The sequence below is a fragment of the Neodiprion virginianus genome, chromosome 4 (assembly GCF_021901495.1).
Source record: "Neodiprion virginianus isolate iyNeoVirg1 chromosome 4, iyNeoVirg1.1, whole genome shotgun sequence".
Lineage (NCBI taxonomy): Eukaryota > Metazoa > Arthropoda > Insecta > Hymenoptera > Diprionidae > Neodiprion > Neodiprion virginianus.
In genome coordinates this window covers 38666804-38688611 of record NC_060880.1, presented here as the reverse complement: position 1 = coordinate 38688611, position 21808 = coordinate 38666804, and the positions used below count along the sequence as shown (strand labels likewise).

Below are 21808 nucleotides of genomic sequence, written 5' to 3'. Positions count from 1 at the left end.
GTGTGCGTATTTTATTATAATCGGTTAAGTGGTTTAGGAGTCCATTGAGGACAAACATCGTGACACGAGATTTATATATATTAAGATGTATAGGTATGAGTGTGTTGTGTTTTATTACGGCTAACTGAACTTCAGACAATCCAAAAATGGCGAAATAACGATTTTCCCTCGGCACGAATCGTTTCTAACTTCAACATGTCGGGTTGCCTACCACCGAGGGTAACGAATATCGGTCAAACAGAACTACCTACGGAGTCGTAATCACTTCGACCAAGTCAATTCATAGATATAATCACTTTAACGCATCACTTTAAAGAAACAACTGCTTGGCCAAATCCACACAACACTAGCAGACCCAGCTGACTCGCGAGAACTTTAAACGCGCTGTCTATCGATAACTCGGTAGATCTGTATTACCGATATTTGTCCCCCTGAGTGGTAGGCAATCCAATATACCTCGGCGTTTATTCGGAAACACTCTGTAAATACGCTGTAAAAAATATTTCTATCCGGACTTTTATAGGCTATAAAATTTTGTGTGTCAGTTTAAGAATATTTTGCGGTAAATTTCCAAATAGATAAAAAGAAAAAAAAAAAAAAAAAATCGTTCTTACGGTGCACGGTGTAACACCGACAACTAGTGTTTGCTGAGCTGTTTCTTCCCCATTTATACATCTGCGTTTCTTCTTTATTTCTCTCGCAGTGGCACCCAAAGAAGCCCATGTTCTCCAGCGCGGTGGCTCTGAGGGGGGGCGCCGAGGGCGTCAACCATCCATCGGCCCGGGGAGACCCGGGAGCATGAGGGAACGCACACCCTCCGCCGACGATTCCCCGCCGAGGGCACCGCCGATACCGTCGACGCCACCGACGCCACCGAACCCGCCCGTCATTTCCCCAGGTGAGCAATGCTACGACTCGATATTGCACGGTGTCCATTGGTTCTGGAAGTCATTGAGGCCTTGGAAACATCCTTGAATTTTTATTCTCTTTAAATGGTCCCAGGAAATGATATGGTTCTTAAGTTTTTCTGGGAATTATATATTTATTTTTGATCACACGGTAATTGTTTGTAAAAAATGGTCTTCTGCGTCGAGTCGCGTTTTTTTTCGTTTTTTTCCTACCAACAGATTGTCGCAGAAATAAAGTATACATCGTACGTCGCGTTGATCGTGTACAGTGTCCTGTGCATTCGTGTATTTTTGATTTTTCCTGAATGTCTTTGAATAACCGGAAAATGTTTTTGAATTTGTTGAGGATTTTTTACTAAATTTTTTCACATTTTACTCGATGGTCGTCTACGTTTTACGAAAATGGCAAATTTTCAAGTTCACATTTTACCATCGGGGTAATCGGTAATTCGGTAAACTGGAATATCTACCGCATTTAGAAACTCGGATTATGGGAATTCAACTTATTCAGTTATTTTGATGCTGCGAGGTAGTGATTTTTAGTTATTAGATTTCATCACTTAGACGTTGTTAACTTCTGCTGTTTATTTGACTGATAAAGTCCTGATCAAGAAGGCGGAAATATACGTAATAAAAATATTGTAATTGTCAACAAAAGTTTAGAAAAATTAGAAAAAATTATAAATTTCAATTTGCTTTAGAATTGTTTAAAATCTCTGATAGATTCGTTCGATTTCATTCCATACGACGACTCGCTTCGTTCAGAATTCTATTTTCTACAAATTTATGACTGAAAGACTTTCTCATTCGTTATTGCGTACGATTCAACTAATTTTAATATCGAACGACTGTAAGGAGAGAAAATTTTTCTCAGTTAAGCAAAATAAGCCATCGTATAAGATTATTAACAATCAGACCAATCTACTACATTTTTAACAATTTTGAAGCGATTTTAAGTAAAATATCAATATTCAAGATTTTATTTACAATTCTAGGATTTTCTTATTTTCGTATCCTTACGCAGATCTTTAACCCTAGAACGGTAACAAAGGGGTGAAAAAACACCCCACGCGAGTTTAAGTTTCCGACCGTAAGAGAACAACTTACGTTATCGACTCGAGACACATCATTTTTTCACCATTATTTTGGAATTCACGCAAAAAGTTTTTTGGCCCACGTGATTCTTTATTAAAAAACGAAGAAAATGAGTCCCTATAGGAATCTTAACGAGATGACGTACCCGAAAGATGTAATTTACAAGATTCGGGCGTTTTAAATAAAAGACAAAAAAAAAAAATTTCACCCTTCTAGGGTTAAAGTTGATGTTCAAGATGTTAACATAAGGAAGCTAAAAAAAAAAATGTTACTATTTCACTGCTTTTACAATTTGTAATCGTATTGAATTAACTGAGTTTTCAAAACACGCGCGCATGTTTTACTTTATTGCGTTTTACTTGATATTCGAGAATTTCAATATTCGAAAAAAATTGCGAACTAATAATAAATATAATAAAACTCATTTATACAGTCCGTAAAAACTTTCAATATCTACACAATTATATTTACTTTGAAATGTTTTGCCATTTCCTGCACTGACTACGTTGCCGCTCAATTAACCCCTTTGCAACAGCACGATTCGAAGAACCTTATTAATGTACGTATATCAAACGTGTTGGTTTATACATATGTATTGAGAGAGAGCGAGAGATAGACTATTAAGCTCTTTGCCTGCGGTTACGTTTTCCCTTTGCTCATACACAGGATGGCGACGAACCGGGAAAACCGGGAATAGTCAGGGAATTATGACGGACCATAGGAAAAAGTGTACTTTTTCTTTTAAATCGTTTTCAAACTTCAGCTAAGCTTCGTAAATTCAGTTCAGCTAACTTTCGAAAATGGTATTGTTAAATTTCTAATTATTTGTGCGAAACGAAGCAATACTACGTATTTTTCTCGATCCAAACGTATTATATTCAAGGTGCAAAACTTCTGGAGCTTTTGGTCATAAAACCCGTCCAACATTACCTAAGTCTCCTGGGAAAACGTTAGGGAATTTTGAATTTTTTTTTAAGGGAAAAGTCGGGGAATTTTATTTGAACAAAATTATCGCCACCTTCATATACACAAGTACAATCTGTTGAAACTTGAAAATCAACCGCGCATGCGCGAGTTTTATCGGCTGGCCATCCCGAGTTTCAGCTGTCAAACTCTTTCTGCCGGCGATGCGGTTGATACGAATTTTCGAGGTTAGAATCTCGAATAATCGAGGCAGCGACTCGGAAAGGTTTCGGAAGCGTTTGTTGTCGGGTCGGAAAGTCGATTCTTCAAAGAACGCTCGGAATTCAACGCTTACGCTCTTTGAAAATTCAAACGTAGACATTTTGCGTAGGTTGGCACGCCTGCGTCGCGGACAAAAGTATCGCTGCGGGAAGATTTGGCCGACCAATAAGATTGAATTATTCGGCGCATGCGCGGTTGATTTTCAACTTTCAAGAGCTTGTCCCGGTATATAGACTCCCATGTATTGGCGAATCATCGACATCCACGACTATCAGACCACAACGGCAACACCATCAGGGGTTCTCGACGCTGGGCTTAATAAGGGTAGAGCCAAAGGTCTCTAAGGGCTTCTTAACCCTATCCGGGTTCTTGTTCCATCTATCTACGTACTTGAATTATACGCATAGAAAGAAGCAGTGGCCTCGTTTCGTCTTCTTCTTCTTCTTCTTCTTCTTATTTTTTAATCTTTTTCTTTCTTCGTTACTTCCTTTCTTCTTTCGCTCGCCGAGGCAGAGAAGTTCGATATGAACGTCAGACTTTCGACACTGGTGCAGGACGACAGTTTAGTATGACTTCCACAGGAATTTTTTTTTTTTTTTTTTTTCCACTCAGGAAGAACCAATTATATTATGTATACCTCCTCGGTTGTTTGCTCGTCGTTCTTCCGCCTCCTTTATATCACCTTCACGCAATTAACCGACGTTTACTGAATTTTATAAATTATCATTCAAGCAAAAGGAGGGACTTCAGGAATGCAGAATCTGTTGGTGACGTAACGGGATCGTTTTACGATTGAAAATTGCGTAACCCTCCCTGCATTGCAGGATTAGCTTGCGCCGTGAGGACGGCACAGCAAGGCATTCAAACTTTGGTTACGCAACCCTCGTTCCTAATTCCCTCTAGTTTCGTAATAATACGCTATATACGTATATTCGACGATAATTGCAAAAATTCTACCGCACATACGATATTTCACTTCTTCCTCACGCTTGAACGAATTTTAAGATCCAACTTCTCAATATCACTTATTTAATATCAATACCGTAAAAACGGTCTATCAATATCTAATACATCAAATACGTTTTCTCATGGTATCAATATATAAAGTCATGTTTTACTTTCATTTATGGAGAAATATCTGAAAACACTATCGTTCGGTTTCTTATACAGATTGTTTTTGCAAAAAAATCCTGGAGAATTTAATTGCAGCAGTAAAAATTTTTGGGCCCATTCCGGTTTCACCTCGTTTTACAAATTTCTTCTTTCTCATTTTCTCTCTATCTCTCTATCTCTCTTTCTCTCGCTCTGTCTCTCCTTCTCTTTTTTTGTTTATCGGCGTACTCTTTTATTTTATCACTCGATCGCTCGCTACATCCTCGACGAAATTCTCCCCCTCCCGTATGTCCCCATTGCCAGTACGGATACCATCCCGTTACAAGCCAGCAATGCCTGCTTGACGGTCCCTCGCAGTCAATTAGTCATCTCCTCATCCTGCGGGCAGCTGCAGCAGCGTTCATCTCCATTCCGTTATCGAACCGAGAGCCTGCGGGCGAGAGAGAGAGAGATATCCGTAGTAAGACGTCAAAAATTTCACGCTTTTAGTTTCGCGATCATGATTCATACGCCCAGGAAAAATTTAAAGAAATAAAAATCAAAAGGTTAGGGTTGAAAAAAAAAAAAAGAAAAAAACAACAACCGTCGCCGATGCAAACTTTTAATTATTCAATTTAACATTGTATTACACACGTTCTTAAAATAAATATCTTATACCAACGTAAAGTTCGCAAATTTTTTTTTTGTTCAGAAATGTCAAGGTATTGCTTAAATTAGCAATTTAAATTCTTAGTTGTTTTTTTTTTTTTTACCTCCTTCGAACGATCGGCGCAGGATTCTATTTCAGGATAACATATCATGGTAATTCTTTTTCAGGGATATATGAACTTTGATTGGGCAATTTTATAGTACAAGTTTTAGAAAAATTTTTTTTTTCCTCAGGATCAAAAATCGCGGATATTCAATTCTGTTCTTTTCATACATTCATTGATGAATTTATTCATCTTTGTTCTTATACTCGGACATTAATATTACTGTATTTGTTTATTTATAACAAATATGTGTGTGATAGCATTATTTTCTCCAGAATCTCACTATCAGTGATCGTTGATATAATTTAATATCGTTGAACAGCAATTTTTAAGTACATTTCGATAATATGGATCAAATTAGCAATTAAAGAGTGGAATGCGGTAATGAAAGAGAAAGAGAGCGAGAGAGTGAGAGAGAAATCCGTTACATGGCGCAAGTATAAGCTAATAAATTACTCGCTTCATCGTTCTTCCGTTTACTAAATGCAAAGTTTCTCATAAAAATTTTTAAACGTTCGTCCGCCGACACGAACAAGTCAGTCAGTCGGTCAGTCTGTTACTTGGTTAAAAATTATGTCGTTTTCAGTAAATAACAATGTTCCCGTCAGGTTATGTAACGAAGCGAGGACACGCTCGTAACGTGTAACGTAACAATCGTAGGTGTCTTCTCAGCTTGTAGCGAGGCAATTATCGATGCTGCGCATTGCTTTTTCACTCGCGGTTGTTAAACGTCTCTGCAGTTGTGGCACCTAACCAACCAACCGACCGACCAACCGCTGGTACTAGTACCTGTACGATATGCACCTGACTACCTGCCTTACTGCTGCCTGCCACTTCGTCTTACCGCTATCACCTTGTCACACGCAGCGCGGGCGAAATCGTGTCAAGGTGAACGCCTCGAAACACTTGATAAACTTGCAGCAACGATCAAGAATCGCGCCACTCGATATACGGATCCGTTTCTTCTCCGATGCCGAATCTGCATCGAAGCCGAAGCTACACGGAGATAAAATTTTTAGATTTGATTCCAAAAGAAGTCGTGTCCAAAGGTTAATCACGACAGATGTAAAATCTACGTTACATAGTTTCCCGTCACAGCAGCAGAAAACGTGTTAAACTTTTTGGAAGTAGAAATATGACGTTCAGTTGTATCCTGATCGTTCTATCAAAGTCAAGGTATTTCACATGATTTTGATTTTCAGACTTCGTTACCTTCGGAACCTTTGGCTGCTAGCTTCAGCCTCGTCCTGATCATCAATAACGTCATTTTGGTCAGTAGGAAAAATCCACTTACTGGTTTAAAAAGAGTTTCGAATAGCGAATGGCAAGTTTTAACTTGGACTGCAGATTGCCAGGATAAAGAGATGAACAGGAGAAGAGAGAGGCTTGAAAGTTGACCATTTCCATTTGCACCCAACGTTAGTTTCAGCTTGGAATAGTTGTTTGTTCTCCTTCTCAATACACGTTGGTTACTAATCGCAAGTTAGATCTGCAATGTAACCATTAATTGATGGTTCGATTCAACCAGCTGTTGGCACTCTGATCCGCGCTGTTACAGATCCAGAAATCATCTTCGAATGAATATTGTTAAATCAATACACCGCAGTGCGATGATGAAGAACCTGCAGTTGTTGAATGGAATAGACCTACGATCATTAGTTCATTTTTCCACGAATACGAACTTTATAACGTAGTAACGTTAACGTAACGAAACATCGGGGAAAAAATCGTTACCTTTCGTGGAACTGGCTTTAGAAACATGAGTATGTTTCGTTTGTCATGGTTTATCAAATTTCGGACGATTCTAAAGGCGCGAAGTAACGATTTCTCCTAAACATGCATCGTGAAAGTAACGTTGCCAACTTAATCCTCATCGTTTTTCAACCGACCTCGGTCTGCTTTACTTATTACGTGTATATCCAAGTCCTGGACACACATCTCCCTTTCATACGCGGTACAATAGCAACGAAACAGGAATATCACATTCACCTTACGGAATGTCTGCAGGAAATGGTGCTTCAAAGGGGCAACTTTCGACGATGAAAAAGTAAGCGAATGCTTTTCTTTCCAGTATGCGTTACGTAATACACGTATTCAATTTTCAAGTGACTTGAAATTTCGAGGATACATCCTTTTCAAGACCACGAGCGTAATCCTCGATCATCAAGGATACCAATGGACTGTTGGGGGTGGTTCGTAGTTGGAAAAGCGCTCGATCAATCAATGGCGATAAGTGTAAATCAGAATATCGATGACTCTTGGGTTGTCGGTTGAAATGAATCCCGCCCCCCCCCCCCCCCCCCAAATTGATTTCTGCATTACCGGCACGGCTCGTGGATTAAAGTAGCTGAGACATTGCACACGCGGAATAACAGCGCAAGCCTTTCTCCGAAGATACGAAACCACGCTTGGTATTATAGGTATACAATATTCAAAGGTTCTCCACGCCGAGTAGCACAAATTTTATTATATATATAAAAAAAAAAAAAAAAAAAAACCTCCCATAATTTGGACACTTGGGATCGTATCATTAAACGCTAATATATCCTTCTATCTGTTCAAAGTATTAATACACGATTCTGAATGCAGAGGATAAATTATTTTTATCATGATAATTTGATAACCTGCAGGACGATGAAATCACGAGACTCAAAATGCGTGCGTGATGAATAAATTAATTACACCGTAGTTAATAACAAATCAGGGATTCTCAGAAGCAGGAATATCTTGACGACTAATATCACTCCGATCGATTGAACCGTTTTGGATAATAATTCAACGAAAGCTACGTGCCGGATCCTCCTCTGAGTAAACTCTGCAGTAATAATGAATTCGAAATGACGTTTAATAATAGACGAATAATAAACGGTGCATCGCAATGTTTCTTGTATTTTGCGTTTTTTTTTTTTTTTTTATTCCTCTCTTTCTTTCAACGCTCAGTTGCCGTCTCGATGATTTTATCACACCGTGCGATGCGTCGCAGTGTTACATTTGCACCGAATTTGCACGATCGGCAGGTTCGTTGTACTACTTTTTTATTTTAATTTTGTCGTCTGCTGAGTTCGGACGCGATCACCACCGTTGCCACGTTTACGACGCTTCCAATGCGTGTCGCATAAAATATCGTCGTCGGAGTCAACGGTCTCCGCCTTCTTTTTTTTCACCTGGTGTTTTTTTTTATTTTTCTTTCTTTTTTTTTTTTTTTTTTTTTATTCTCATTTTTCCACTCTTCCTCATCGAACACGACCAGTATATTCATTTCGTTCATCGGTTCAATAAAAGTAACAAAAAAGCAAGTGATGTGTTTAAAGAAAAAAGAAAAAAAAAAAGAAAAAAAAAAAAAGCGGAAATACGTTACAAATTATATAAAACACGAGATTAAAATCGGATCTTCATTCATCTTCATCTTCAACATCATTTACATTATTATTCACTGAGAAAAACTCCATTTGTTACGGTAGCTAGAATAATTCGTTAAAACAGGTATCGTTAAAAAAAACTGTTGGAATTTTGCGCTATCGTCGATCCTTTTTTCCTAATTGCAACGCAAAATCAGTTTGTGAGATTTACTCTACTTTTTTAGTTAAACAAGGCTTTAACGTCAATTTATTCTCGCACGAGCGTTAAATTTTCGCAACAGTTGCAAGAAAATCTAGCAACAGTGATCGTAACGAGAAAGAATAGCAACGGATACCAGACTTTCCGGTAACGGCTAGAAAACTTCATTTCATTTTCTACCTAGAACTATATTTTTCGATTGTGGTAAAAAAAAATGAAAACAGTTAAGGACCGAGCGGTAAACGGAAATAAAAATTTCTCCAAGTTTACAATGACCGGGTTTTTAGAATCGACTTTGTCATTGCTTATTTTTGTATTTTATTTATTTATTTTTTGTTTCAATTTTCTGCCACTTCTGTTCCACGTCACTCTGCCGCCCCCGCCTTTGTAATGAAATAGAGAGAGAGAGAGCGAGAGAGATGTAGAGAAATTGATGCGGCGTCGCGTCGCGACGCCCGAGTTGTGCATGAGAGGCGACAGGCGAGGCCAGGCAGGCGCCGCGAGTTAGCAGACGAAAAGCAAAGATGGCGGCAATGGCGGATGTGGATTCGTGACGTCGTCGAATCGTGGCAATCGCCAGGCGGGCGAGCCGTCGCGGTCCTTGACGAAAAAAAAAAAAAGATATAAAATAAAAAGGAGAGGATGAAAAGCGCAAAATTACCATCCCCCGTTGAAAAGAGGAGTGGTGGTATCGAAAGGCTTGCAGCACTTATTATTATACTGTCAGTTTTCTTTACAAATTTAGTTTTACCGAATGTTTCATACGTTTTTGTACATTTTTTTCCTATTAGATTTTTTTTTTTATTTATTTTTTTTCATTTCTGGAACACGCGTAATCGGTATATTATAAGGTTGAACGGAAAGATTGGAAAAATTCCGATTTACAGTAATTTTTTCCTTTCGTTGTATGCAATGTTTGCGAGCACATGGAATTATTTTATCTGAAAATTATCGCGATGATGGTATGAAAATTTTAGAAATTTCAAACGATATGCCGGAATGAAGTATTTGAAAATCTGATCCCAAATATCCGGAGTATTGTTCTTTCAATTTAAAGGTCATTGAATATTATGTAGCGGCACCTTAAATTTCGAACTTATTTTTCTCATGCATGGGTTCAGAGTTGTTTAAATTATTTAAAGCAAAGTGAAACAATGTATTTTTTCCGTTTTTTTTTTTTTTTATATTGTTTTTCTAATTTATTTCTTACACCCTCGTCTCGCAAAGAATTTACTTTACATAGAAATTAATGTATAATAATCCTGTTTTGCAATGTTTCGAACCATGGTCTACCATAACCACGACTCGAGACGTAATATTTGACGCTATAAATTGGGCAGATTGATGCAATTACAAAATGTTGGTAATTAAGGGCGGGTGTTGAATTTAACACCGCTTTCGAATTGAAAAGTGGCTCAACCCTGTTAGGTGTTTAATTAAACCTTGTTCGGTGTTAATTGACCCATTTCCCCCCCACGCAGCATTATTCTTTGTCAATTAACACCGCTGTAGGATTCGATCGATGTTAAATTCGCGAATAACGCGTTTTTCAATTTACTTACAATGCGGCTGTAGCAGATTTTTATTATTATTATTATTGTTGTTATTATTATTGTTATAAGTAGCTCCTGCGGAAAAACCTCCCTTCCCCCATCCGCCATTTGTTATATATTTTTGTTTGACGATATCCGAAGTAAAAATTAACGGATTTTAATGATTTTGGTCTCGAATCAACGGAGTTTTTGTTGACTCAAGACTGATTACAGTTTCGATATGATCTGTCCGGTAGTTTTTCAGTTATTTTATAATATCCCTGAAATTGAAGATTAAATTTTACGGACACAAAGAAAAAAACCAAATTTATTTGGACAAGGAATGAACTTGATTTTGGTCTAAATCGACGCAACTTTAGTTAGCCTAAAACCAACTTAATCTTGGATTCTATCGGTCACGCGGTTTTTGAGGTTTTTTTTTTTTTTTTTTTTTTTTTTTTTTTTTTTTTTTTTTTTTTTTTTTTTGTAACAAAGTAAGGAAAGAAAAAAAAAAAAAATAAATAAATAAACAAATTTGCGACATTGTATTCGTCAGTGTTTTACCGGTCGGAAACGCATCCCAGCGGGAATCTTTCAGACTTGACCTTGATCAAGGCTATCCGAATTAAACCACCTGTTTTAATTCTGTACCCTGCAAAATCGTCTCAATAATTTCGATTGTTGTGATTTAAATAAAAAAAAAAAAAAAAAAACAAAAATTAGAGCAATCGGAGACCGTCGAGTAAACATGGAAAATCTAGAAATCTTCTCCTCGGTGCTCTACATATATCTTAATATATATATGTATGTAAACCCTTGATCGGCCATTTCGTCACATAATATCTACAAGCAGACGACGCGTTACTCCGATCCGGAGATAAACGTACAGCGAGCAGTAATAAAGTCGGATCGCACTCTGCTCGTCTATAATTCTTCTTATCAGAGGACGTGGGTCAACGCTACGTGGTTTCAAACGAGCCTCGGCTTCGCTCCTCGACCAGAGAGAACTCTGCAATCAGACCGCAATGCACTCGAACGACTGACCAGCTGCCGTACGGAAGTGTGAAAAGAAATTCGCGTTATATATACGCGGTTGCATAATCCTGCCTGCGTGCGTTTCGTGATAGACGCGTTGACGGACGGTGACGATGACGAATCCGGGGGGAAATTAACCCCTTAATACGTCTACGTGAAACACCGAGCTTCGCCCGAATATCGAATCTTTTTGTTCGTTTCGTTATAAATAGGAGATTGTAGAAAGGCCATTTTTTTTTTTTTTCTCTTCGTTTTTTTCCCCGTCATCTTTTGTTTCCTCCTTTTGGCAAGAAAATGACAATCACAGCACTTTCGCTATCGCAATCTTACTGCTAAGGCTGTAAGTGCCATTTTTTTTTTTTTGTATACAGCCCTTCCGCAATCTCGTATTACGAAACGAATAAATGGAAGAATGGAAGAGGAAAAGTGTCCTTTTTTCCAAAATAAATTTAAAAAAAAATGGCACTCGCAGCCTTTCCAAAACGAATAAAAGGAGGAACGGCTGTAAGTGCCATTTTTTTTGTTTTTTGTATACAGCCCTTCCGCAATCTCGAATTATTAAAACGAATAAATGGAAGAATGGAAGAGGAAAAGTGTCCTTTTTTCCAAAATAAATTTAAAAAAAAAATGGCACTCGCAGCGTTTCCAAAACGAATAAAAGGAGGAACGGCTGTAAGTGCCATTTTTTTTTTTCTTTGGATACAACCGTTCTGCAATCTTGTAATACAAAACGAATAAATGGAAGAATGGAAGGGGAAAAGTGCCATTTTTTTTCAAAATAAATTTTTAAAAAATGGCGCTTACACGCTTTCCGCAATCTCCTGTAACGAAACGAATAAAAGGTGGAAAGGCTGTAGGTGCCATGTTTTTTGAGATTGCAGAAATGCCGCAAGTGCCATTTTTGTTTAATTTTCTTTTTGAAACGTTGACACTTATCCTCTGCTATTCTTCCTTTTAATCGATTTTTGGTTGGAGATTGCAAAAAAGCTGGCTCCAAAAAAATTTGAAACTTGGAAATTCCAAAGAAGTGGCGTTTTCAACTTTTCTCCAATCTTCCAATAACAAAACTGATGAAATCTGTTTTTTTTTTTTTTTTTTTTTTTTTTTTTTTTTAAGAAAATGGTACTTCCAGCATTTTTCTATTATCCTCTTCATTTTTTGTCGTTCAGTATTTCACGTGTAACAATCGAAACGCGTATTCGTTATAACTCGACCGTGTTTTTCTACAGTATTGAATTCCGGTGTCACCGCGTAACCAAAAACACTCCCAAAACAAGAAGAAGAAGAAGAAGAATAAATTGAAAATGTGCGCGGTCCTTTTTTACCAATAATTACAGGATACGTTCGATCCTTTCTTGTTGGCTTTTTTGGCCCGTTATTTGATCGCGGGGAAACTTTGCAGTGTCGAGGGTCGAGGATATACAGCGCATTCTATGTCTACCTTATTGTATTATATAAAAGTCTGAGGTATTTACGGGGCTTCGATTATTCACAGGGGTGCAAAATTTTTCCCTTCAGCGTTATTAATCATACAACCAGCTGCATAATAATCTTCACCGCCTTTTTCTATCTTCTTTCTTCTTACAAAAATAATGTCAAGTTTTAATTATAGTACGTAATATTTATATTATACACGGAAATATTAAAGCACACGATTTCACCGGATAAGCAAGTTTAAAACAAACTCTGTGCGAATATAAATACAGTAGGATAAAAATCTTTTCCAACTCCTAGAATTTTCCAATTTTGACTAACGAGTTTGCTCAACGTCTCATAGGATGGGACGTATGTTCCAAGCCAAAAGTGAGTCTCGGTGAGAATATTGAACACTTTGCGATGACGGAGAAATCTGGAAAAAAAAAAAACAACGAATCCTAACCGTGTTGATGAGATAATTAGTTTTGAATAACAATAATAATGCCAAAATAAAAATTTTGATAAACCCGTTTTTTCAATTTTGAAAAATGGATCAAAATCTCTCAAACTCGGATAGGCATGGAACGAATAGTTTCATAAATAGATGCGTCATAAAATTTTGGAAAACGGGTTTTTTGAAAATCGCCGAATATTCTAAAAAAAATTTACAGCTATTCGGAAAAATCAATGAATTTATTTTATGTGAAACGAAAAAAAAAATTCACTAGAGTTTTGTTGCGCAAATTTTTGTTTAACCAATTTATCAACAAGATTCTGCTATCTTCTGTTATAATTATCTTATCGACTTGGTTATGACTAATTTTTCCAGATTCTTATCTCATTGCAAAATGTTCAATATTCTCACCGAGACTCACTTTTTGTTGGGAATATCCCCGGAACGCCTTAATTATTGGAAACCCACTTTGCAAAAAAAAAAAAAATCAAAAAATCTTTTCGCTTTTACGATGAAAATTCTTAAGTCGTCCAGCGAATTATTATTTATTTAATTTTTTTCGGTGCATCAGCAAGGGTTGTTTGTACCTGCAATTACCGGGGATATTTGTTGCCAATTTATTTCGCGTCTCTAATTAATACCTACCTTGTATCATCGTTGAACCCTACAAGACATTGATTTATCGAATCGGGTCATAGACACGACGTTTGATTAATCTTGCGGTAATTCCGCCGCCGCCGCCGCCGCGATGCCAAGGGATTTTTTTCATCGCCCCGATGCGATATTCTGAATTATATAATCGGTTGAATCGAAAAGGGAAAAGCGAAAGCTGAAGAAAATTGGGGTTTTGACTTGACTGAATATTTCAATTGTAGTGACGGAATTTCGTCTCAGGGTAACTCCGTTACTTTTTTCAAATTCATTTCATTTCTCATACTAATTCTAAGTAGAAAATAATTTGAGAGAAAATTGTTTTTCAATACGGTTTTTAAAAACCTCAAACATCAAGGATTTTTGCAAGTAAAAATTTTCCTCAACATTTGATGGAGGAATTACTTGATTATGAGAATGAGGTTAATAATTAAGAAACTAAAAATACATTTTTTTTTTTTATTTCGAGATGTGTGTGTGTTTTTTTTTTTTTTTTTTTTCTCCGCAACTCGGAAATCATTGCCTGAAAATTTTTAATGAAATTAAGAGGGGAAGGCTTCACGTTTCGTTTCGCAGTTTATAATTTCCGTAACAAATGAAGATAAGCGCAGTTAAAAATTTCAAATAGTCGAAAAAAAAAAAATAAATATTAAAGAAATTACCAAAGTAGATTTATTTCTTTTGTCTTTTTAATTTAATTATTCTAAAAATGAAACAAACGTTTCAAAAAAAAAAAAAAAGCTATGTGATATGGAAATGACTCATTTCGTGAGAAAATCCGGATATTTATAATACGTACATCGCTTTGTCAAATTTTTTACAGATCACGTGACCTAGCAATTTCGTTCTTTGAATTTGCGCAGTTCCGTTACTTTTATCGGGAAATATACAAGTGTAATAATTTATGAATCTTGTTCATAATCCATGACTAAAATAACATCGCCGTAGATTATATAAACGGTTTTTTTTTTTTTTTCGTTGCTCTCCCTGATCGATTTTTGATTAATTGAATCTTAATCACAGTGTTGCCAAAACCTACGCGAGATTCGGGGTGACCGATATTAATAATTCGTGCAAAAATAACCCGTGCAAAAGTTAACACATGATAAAAAAAATTTAAATCATACCGAAATAGATGAAATTAAATTAAATCTCTCGCGTGTTATTTTTGTCACTGATTATTTTTGCTCGGGTTCTTATTTCTTGGTTATTCGGTCCGAGTGTCGAGATTTCGTGCAGAACTCCCCCTGTACGACGAACCCGCGTAAAAATAACCCACGACAAAAAATTAAATGATACCGAAATCGACGAAATTCAATTTATCGCGTGTTATTTTTGCTCGCATTGTTATTTCTCGGTGATTTGGTCCCAGTGCCGAGATTCGGCACGGAATGCCCCATATAAGACGGGCGGTCGTCGATGCGAGGGTAGCGTCGAGTCGATTCGAGGCAGGGTAGGGACGATATCGATCCACGTCGAGAATCCTCCCCTAGGGCGGCGGAATGGCGACGGTAGAGGAAAGGTTTTGCGGAAAAGCAGCAGAAGCAGCTGCGCCGGAGGAAAACAGTCGGGGTGAGAACGCGGATACGCGGACACGCCGCCTCCGCCGCCTCCAGGACGACGAAGAGGACGCCGAGCGTCCTTCCGCCTTCCTGTCCCTCCTCCAACTTCCGAACTTTGTTTGTTTGTTTGTTTATATTGCCGAAAACTTGACTGAGAAAAATTTCACTTCTTACAGTAACTAGAAAAATTGAGTAAAACAGATATCGTTGAGAAAACTGTTTGAATATCGTTGGAATTACGAAAAACGAGGTACGCGTAAACATTTTGCGCCATCGTCGATCCTTTTTTGGTTATTGCAACGCTGAATCAGTTTTTGAGTTTTAATCTACTTTTTTAGTTAAACAAGGGCTTCAACGTCAATTTATCGTCGCACGAGCGTTGAATTTTCGCAACGGTTGCAAGAAAATATAGCAACGGTGGTCGCAATGAGAAAGAATAGCAACGGATACCAGAATTTCCGGTATCGGCTGTAAAATTAATTTTCATTTTATACCCGGAAGTATATTTTTCGATCGTGGTAAACAATGAAAATAGTTAAGGACCGAGCGGTAACCGGAAATAAAAATTTCTCTCAGTGTTGAGGAAGAAGGAAGAAACTTGAATACAGGGGGCGAAACAATTTTGAATGTTCGTTGAAAGGGAGAACAAAAATTGATGAACGAAAGTTAATCGACGTAAGAGAAATGAAAAAATTAAAACTTTCCCGAAGATCGACGATGAATAAAAAAATCTAACAATAATGTAACAGCGTTATAGTGGAATAATTCGTGTTTAATGAATATATATATGTATAAATAATTATTTATTCGTATGTATATATTTTTTTTTTTTTTTTTTTGGTTCTCTTCGTTTACATTTCTTCTACTTGCGGAAATTATCGCAGTGCTAATTAACAGAACAAATGACAAAATACCGGATCATTTGAATCGAGGTGCTTGTGTTACGTGAAGTGCGTGCGAGTGTGTTTGTAAAAAAAAAAAATTTTGTCGAAAATCCTTTTCGTACTGCGATATATCGTAATTAATTGCACAACAATGCATGATCGAAATGTTTTTATTCCTATTCCCACGCGCGTTGCGCGTTGTGTCGAAAAGCGAAATTCTCGACGACCTGCCTCACGTCCGTGTAATAAAAAGAGGAGACACTCTCTTGAAATTTATCGCGGGTAATTTCGTGACGAACTTCGTTCAAGGCTCCTATCCGCCACTCTGCTCGTCGTTTATTATCGTTTTTCTCTCGCTAAGTTTTCTTTTTTTTTTTTTTTTTTACTCCTCTCCTCTCCTCTCTCCGTATCATGGCCGTTTACCGGTTTGCGATTTCTTTTTTTTTTCTTTTTGTTCTTTTTTTTTTTCCTTCTTTTTTGCAAGTTTTTTTTCTCCCGAAGCTTTTTACCCGCGATCAGGCGATTGGCGATAATATCGTTACTTCTGCACTTTTTCTTTTTATCCTCCTGCCGTTTTATCCGCCTGATATTTTTCTACTCCCTTGCAGATTGCGCGCGACGTTTTCGTATTATTAATTGTCGTTGAACGTTTCTTAATTCCGAAATTCTATACGTGTGTATGTATTTATGCATATACGGATAAATAAGGTATATGCGACTGTTGTTTCTGTCTTTTCTTTTTTTTTTTTCAAAATTTTTTACCACGATAGAATTTTTTGTTCTCGTTGTTGTGCTTTTTTTTTTTTTTTTTTTTACTGTCGTACTATGTTCAAAAATAGAAGTCGGAAACTTTGACGCGTCCGGCAAATCAATTTCGTTCGGGACAAAGTTTGCATTGTTCAACTACACGGAAACACGGTATTGTTGGTGCAAAAAAATGTAGGAAAAATCAAAGAGAGAAAAAAAAAAGCGAAGAGAAATACCGCCTCGAGTTTTGCAATCTCATTGTTTTCATGATAAACTGTATAAAATATCCATTGTTGTTATTTGAACCGTAGTTACGAATGTAAAAACATAAAAGATACAATTCTGACTGAATTTCTACCTGGAAGTTTAACGCGATCGATTCGGCATTGTTTTAAAAAGATGAAAATTTTCTGGTCTTTAATACTGGTGTTGAAGAAATTGTTAACGAACCTGTAAATTATATACGTGTTATACATTGATTGAATTTTTCAATTATAATCTGTAAAATACATTGAACAATTGAACTGTCAAAAATAACTCCTGCGTATTGCAGTATTAGGAAAATAGGACCCAATCAAAATAATAATATCAAATTAACGTTAACCGTTGTATAATTCGTTGTAATTATATGCAAAAATCACCGTGTAATTAATTTAATACAATTGTTTTAAAGGATCACTCGGTTTAATTGCGAACGAGAAAATTTTAAGCAATAAACGGAACAACAGTGGCGGTATTTATTTATTTTTTTCTTCTTTCCCTCTCTTTCTTAGTCTTTTTCGGTGAAATTTTTCAGCGGATAAACTTCTCTGTTTTCTCTCTTTCAGCCTGTCCTTTTTTTCGTCTCACTTTTTTCTGTCCTGCGCATTCTTTTATACACAGGTGTGTATGTATATATATATATATATATAATACGCGATTGTGCCTCGAGCACCGGAATTTATACATACGACCAACCTACATACCTATATTCACCTTCTTCTCGGGTCATGAAATACTTTATGTTATACGAGCCTGCAACCTTTGTACCTTCTCTAAGCATTGTTTGCTCCCATTTTCTTCTTTGCAGCAAAGATTTTTCAGAGTATTAATTCACTCCTTTAGAAATTTTAAGATCGTTTTTACTCATTTTTGTGACAATTTTGTATTTTTTTTGTTTTTTTTAAACAGATCCTTCGTAGCTAGCAAATTTAGACATATAATAATTCGATAAATATTCAGCTTAGAACAGTTTCGTAATAATAATAATTACAAAAAAAAGTATAGATTTTCGGCCAAACAACACCTCTTTAATAAATAAAAGCTTGATTATTACCGATCAATAATCTGTAACAACGTTACATTGATCGTAACATTTTCGAATTTCACATCGATTACAGTGACTGTAAAATATTTGAAATATCTGTACACCGAACGATTTGTGCTCACTGAAAATTTCGCGATTACGTATTTCTCTGCGAACGTATTTATAATTAAAATCGCTCGGCGAACGTCTCGTAATCATCGTTTCTGTTCATCCGCGTTTCCCTCTCTCTCTCTCTCTCTCTCTCTCGCTCGCTCTCATTGCAGGATGGCAGTGATATGCCGCACGGTGTGAATGTACAACCTGTGCAATTAAACACCGTAGGTATATACCGATATATGCACGTGTGATAATAACACAAAATGGAAATTTTACACACACGCGCACACGCATATGCACGCACATCGCGTGTAAAGATTAAACGATTCAAAAACACTTGTCACAATTCGCAATTTCGTATTTGCGTTTCTTTTTTTACATTTTATTTTTTTTTTTTTATTTATTTATTTTTTTTTTCTATACACATCTTACATCGTTTCAAGTACAATTACGTATCAAATATCGAACTGTAACATAAAACGAGAGTGAATATGTTGAAAGCTTTTCGTTTAACTGGAGTAGTAACAACAAACTATACTCGATAATTTAGACGAATTTACTGTACACCGTTTATTGTACGCACAATAATTGACTAGACGGAGAAACAAAAACTTTTATTTTTCTGTATATGATGTTTTTCACATCCAAATCAGTCTGGTACAATTCATCACTAGTGGTAAAATTTTATCGCAAACTTGAGAAAAATTTCGCATAATAAAATCGTCTAACGTGTATGATGAGAAAAAAATTGTTACTATAGAAAATCAGACCGATACTCGACTTGTTCTGTATACATTATTATTATTATTATTATCATTATTATTATTATTATTATTATTATTACTATTACTATTGATAATATTACGTAGTACGAAACGTGTCGATTACCGTGGATTCAAAAGTCAGAAAAAAGAAAAAAAAAAATTAAAAATTGGAAATGAAAAAATTTTAAAAACACTTCTCGCCGAGTTTTCTAAACAGTATGGAATATATCATTAATGAGCTGTGAAGTCACAGTGAAATTCATACCGTGTAATTTAAAGTGCGGAATTAAAACTCCCATAAGGAAACACGTTCTATATAATTACTTATCCCCCTTGTTCCGAGTGCTGTTTTTTCTTTTTTTCTTTTCTTTTCCTTCTTTCTCGTCTCTATTACACGGTCGCTTTATTTCTCTTCTGGGACGGCTTTAAAATCCGTAATTGACCCTCTGTTAAAATTAATTGCTGCATAAGGTTTACTACACTTGTAGGCATATATATATATATATATAATATATTATTATATGCAGAGGTGCGATCGACTTTTTGCTATTTCATTATTATCCTATTTTTAATTATATATTTCTTTCACGCACACACGCAAAAGTACACCTATATGTATGTGAAAATTTTTTGTTGTTGGGTTGTGCAAGCGGATAAGACAAAAAAAAAAAAAAAGAGAGAGAGAGAAATATAGACGCGCCAAAAAATAACCGAGTTGAATTTGTCCAACCAAAGATTTTGCCAGAGAGTGAAACTGTAGTGTACATGTATAAAAATACTCTCTCAGGCGAATCCAATTCAATGTACCTACCTTATTTCTTGAATAACAAATGAGGGGAGGGTTTGTGTTTTCTTACGTAATCACACTTTTGTACATTCGTTCAATGGATGACGTACAAAACGGAGGAAGAACCGAACGAAGGGTGAAAAGATAGAAGATCGTTGAAGCGGGTTAATTTTAACGATCGTTTAACAATTACAAGTAATTATTACCGTTATAAACGTTTATCCACACTCTATATCCCACGTATAAAATAAGAAATTATTCTCGATTCGTGCCGTTTATATTCCATATCTATTTCTGTACTACATTACACACCTACGTATAATCTCTCTATGCGTCTCTTCGATTGGCCATTAAATGTTTATAAATTATTTCAATATCGTAATCGCAAAACTATTACTTGTAATACTTACGTATAGCATGTTCGATGTAATAAGTGATATCGACGCGCAGATAATCGTCGCCGTTTTGCGGTATCTTCTCCATTCTTGTACAGTACACACACAAACACACACATATATGTATGTATATAATATATATATATATATATGTGTGCATTTGCATGAATGCGCTTAGCGTTGTACGCGTTATACAATTTTTAGCATCCGTCTGCAGGTCATCGTTTATTGGCATGGAGAATTGCAATTATCTATACATATACATATACATATTATTAAACATTCACGCGGCACAACGATGCGTATAATAATAAATTATAATCCGCAATTCCGACGGCGTCACGATGCAGTCGGGAATCCGAATTAACCGCATCGCCGAGACTGCGGCCTACGGGTGAACCTCTTACTTCGCTCCTTATCGATGCTGTACCGTTATAAAGTCTGGAGAGAAAGAGTGAGATAGAAAGAGATAGAGAGAGAGAGAGAGAGAGAGAGAGAGAGAATATCATCTATCTCCTTCCGACTGTCGCTCAACTTCTGCTTTGATGGTTTTTTTTTTTTTTTTTTTCGCTTCCGCGCTAATCGCCGATTCGGCGGAACGCTAAAAACGTAGCTCGCCCTGTTTTTCGACCGGCTTTCCTCTTATCTTATCTCGCCGGGCGATCTATCTCGATCCGTGTATAATGACTAGAGCCATGCACTCGAACGCTTGTTCTCACCTCGTACTTTGCGCTCTTTGGCTTTGGCTCTCTGGCTCTGGATCTGGCTCAGGCTTTGGAATAGGAAGGGGAAGCCGCGATGATGATGAAAGAGGGGATGAGCCCGAAAGCTTCACGCGAGTGCAGCAGTCTCTTGTACAAATAAATTTTCAACGTGCAAGTCTCAGTCTGTGAGGAGAAACGGAAGCTAGGATCGAGCTAGGGCAAACGCTTACTGGGTGCAACCCGTCAAATAAATTCTCTAGCACCTCTGGATGCTATTTTAGAAACTTATACCCGTGCAGCCCACATTCGCCATGATGGGAAACTTAACTAGCCTCGCCGTTTATCCCGAGCTGATTATCTATCCTTATGTTCGAGTGCTTCTTTTCTCGCTGAAATTGGATCGTTATTTTAGCATAACAGGTACTTTTACCAAATTTGCGTTCACGGATTTCGGACAGTGAAAACATTTCTTTCAATCGATTTTATAGTCGTCGGACAAATCGATCCAAGCATCTTATCCTTGGCGTTGGAATATCTTTGCTTCCATATTTTTTTTTATTATTTTTTTTTTATAGAGATCGGCTCAAGTTACTGATATTCTATAAAATCCTCGATTTATCTTGAAGATATTTTTCATCGATCCAGTCGCTAGCATGTCAGACGTTGTTTCGTTTCATCACTTTGATTAAGCACACGATCGTCGTTAGTCATAAGTGGAAAGCCACTTTAATCGCTTATGTAAAAAACATTGCACCTGATAACTTGAACACTCAAAGGTTCGACTGAAAGTCACCAGTTCAAAGTTCGTTCATCATCTTGTAAATTGCGGTGTAAGTCATTACTCCGCAATTTTATCTACCGCAG

At 36.7% G+C, this 21808-nt stretch overlaps 1 protein-coding gene across 2 annotated transcripts in view; it reads left to right on the top strand.

Moving 5' to 3' along the window:
* LOC124301898 (uncharacterized) overlaps positions 1-21808 on the top strand; it is a 56519-nt gene that overhangs the window by 15081 nt on the left and 19630 nt on the right. For both annotated transcript variants that reach the window (XM_046757458.1, XM_046757457.1), the window contains exon 2: positions 704-898. In XM_046757458.1, the coding sequence (XP_046613414.1) occupies positions 799-898 (100 nt within the window). In that variant the 5' untranslated portion in view covers positions 704-798. The remainder of the gene's footprint in view (positions 1-703; positions 899-21808) is intronic.